At 25.3% G+C, this 2,146-nt stretch overlaps 1 protein-coding gene and 1 long non-coding RNA gene across 7 annotated transcripts in view; one reads left to right on the top strand and one right to left on the bottom strand.

Moving 5' to 3' along the window:
- The window catches only part of LOC116185511, a 17,804-nt gene that overhangs the window by 4,070 nt on the left and 11,588 nt on the right, over positions 1–2,146 (top strand). The window lies entirely within an intron of this gene.
- The window catches only part of LOC102671308 (formin-like protein), a 14,796-nt gene that overhangs the window by 2,716 nt on the left and 9,934 nt on the right, over positions 1–2,146 (bottom strand). For all 6 annotated transcript variants that reach the window (XM_031510024.1, XM_031510025.1, XM_031510026.1 and 3 more), the window contains 5 exons: positions 1,768–2,035; positions 1,559–1,686; positions 996–1,440; positions 638–912; positions 394–507 (listed from right to left, as the gene is read on the bottom strand). In XM_031510024.1, coding sequence (XP_031365884.1) covers positions 394–507; positions 638–912; positions 996–1,440; positions 1,559–1,686; positions 1,768–2,035 — 1,230 coding nt within the window. The remainder of the gene's footprint in view (positions 1–393; positions 508–637; positions 913–995; positions 1,441–1,558; positions 1,687–1,767; positions 2,036–2,146) is intronic.

Here is a 2,146-nt window from a genome sequence, read left to right as displayed (position 1 = left end):
GAGAGAGAGAGAGAGAGAGAGAGAATATTTAGTTCAAAATATAAATATTTATTTAATTTGTAAAATTTTATATATATAACTATTATAATTTTTAATCAATCCTTTTTAGAATATATAAAAAAAAATTAAACCAAAATTTAACTTATAAATTTAAATAATATAAAATAAAATTTTAAGAAACTAATAGAGGAAATATGAATGTTTCATATTTACATATATATATATATTTTATATTTTTTATATTATATTTTTATATTATATTTTTATATTTAGAAAAAATAAATAGGTTATAAGCTGTCAAATACATAGCGTGCAACATAAAGAATACAATTTTCTGTATATTTTGAAATAAATAATAGAAAAAAATAACAATAGATAATTAATAAAACGTACCTGTTGCTTTTTTTGATTTAATTTGTTACGTTTAATAACATCTTCTGAGGCGTTTAAAGCTTCTGCAGCAGCAGCTTCTAATCGACGACGTTGTTCATTTTCTTGATCCGCAGCCTGTAAAAAATATTTTACTTATTATTATAATATTTATTTTGTTACTTTTTATTTAAATATTTCTGCTGTTCTATTTTCTATTTTTAATTAAGAATAAAAATTTTTTTTACAAATTTATATATAACGATACCTTAAATGCCCTTGCGAATCTGACAAGAAGAGAGAAGAATGTATTAGCATCAGCTTGTCTAGGACTTTCTCCAAAAAATTCAACGCATTCACGGAATGCTTCACCGGCAGCACGAGCATCAGATTTTAAACGACGCAATTTTTCTTCGGAATTATTTAAGAAATCTCGCAAGACAGTGTTATGTTTTTCTTTACCACGAAGTTCGAATTCTTTTCTCACAAGATCCATTCCTTTTTCTAATTCGTGTACATCGGTAGTTATATTTTCCAATGACACTAAAAAAATAAAAAAAAAGAAATTTTTAGAAATATAAAAATATTATACAAAAAATTATTTAATAATTAAAATATTAATGTACCAGTCGCAGCTTTATCAATGTACATAAGTTCCGATTCGAAATTAATTAATTCTGGAAACTTGACTCGTATTGTTGCTACGATATAATGTAAAAGGCACATTCTCTTGTCCGTTGATTTCGTATCGAGTAATGTGTCTAAACTTTGAAGTTTAAACCCGTACGCTGGGCCTCGTTTGCTACTATTTAAATAATTTCCAAAAGCAAGGATAATTTCTAATACTGCTCGTAGTTTCTTTGAACTTTTAACTGAACTTGAAGCAGATATCACAGCATGTATTTGTGGCGTAATAAGATGTAAATTGTCAAAAAAGTTTCCAATATAATTCATAATAGATAATTTCGTTGATATCCTTTCTACTTTACCGAGTTGCATTAAAAATTTATCTTCTTCAGTTAGAAGATTAACATTTTTCTTTTCTATAATATATTCCCTATATGCTTTTATCTGTAATACGATAAATTCTTATTTTATTATAATTACCAATATTTCTATATATCATTTTTATAGATAGAATGTTATAGAAGTAAGTTATAGAATATAAAAGTTGTAGAATAAATCATACTTCTTGGTCTGTAGGCACCATACGTTGTAATAATTCTACATTTTCCAATGAAAGTACTTTTAAATCCAAAGCATTTACTGCCATAATAACTTTTTCTACTGGCATTTCCATTTTTCTTCGTGATATAGCTAAAAATATATGAAAATAAAAATTTTCATTTTGTTTAAAATCTTTAAAATTTTTTAAAATTTAATTTTCATTACACATACCGATATTTCGCAATCTGGTATGTTCTAAAAGCGATACATTTTCTGGCTTCTTAAATCTTTTACTAGGAAAGCTTTGAAGACCATCGATTTCATTATTGCCATTAGCAACATGACTTCCCATACCAATTTTAAATCTTTCTTCGAAATCGGAAAAATCTATGTAATTGTGCAATCGATCATCATCCAGTTCATTAAAAATAGTACCTCGTACTTGATTAGGTTTTAATGCAATCCAATTAAGTGTGGGAAGTTTATATTTTGTTTGAACCTGCAATTCAAGAATCACAAGAGTTAGATTTTTATTTATTCAAATATTGCTTCATTGATATAAAATATATATACATTTAATAAAATTTAATTATGCAATAAACATGTATTA

This window comes from Apis dorsata, unplaced genomic scaffold (genome assembly GCF_000469605.1).
Source record: "Apis dorsata unplaced genomic scaffold, Apis dorsata 1.3 scaffold_198, whole genome shotgun sequence".
NCBI classification, from domain to species: Eukaryota; Metazoa; Arthropoda; class Insecta; order Hymenoptera; family Apidae; genus Apis; species Apis dorsata.
This window is presented reverse-complemented; position numbering and strand designations above follow the sequence as displayed.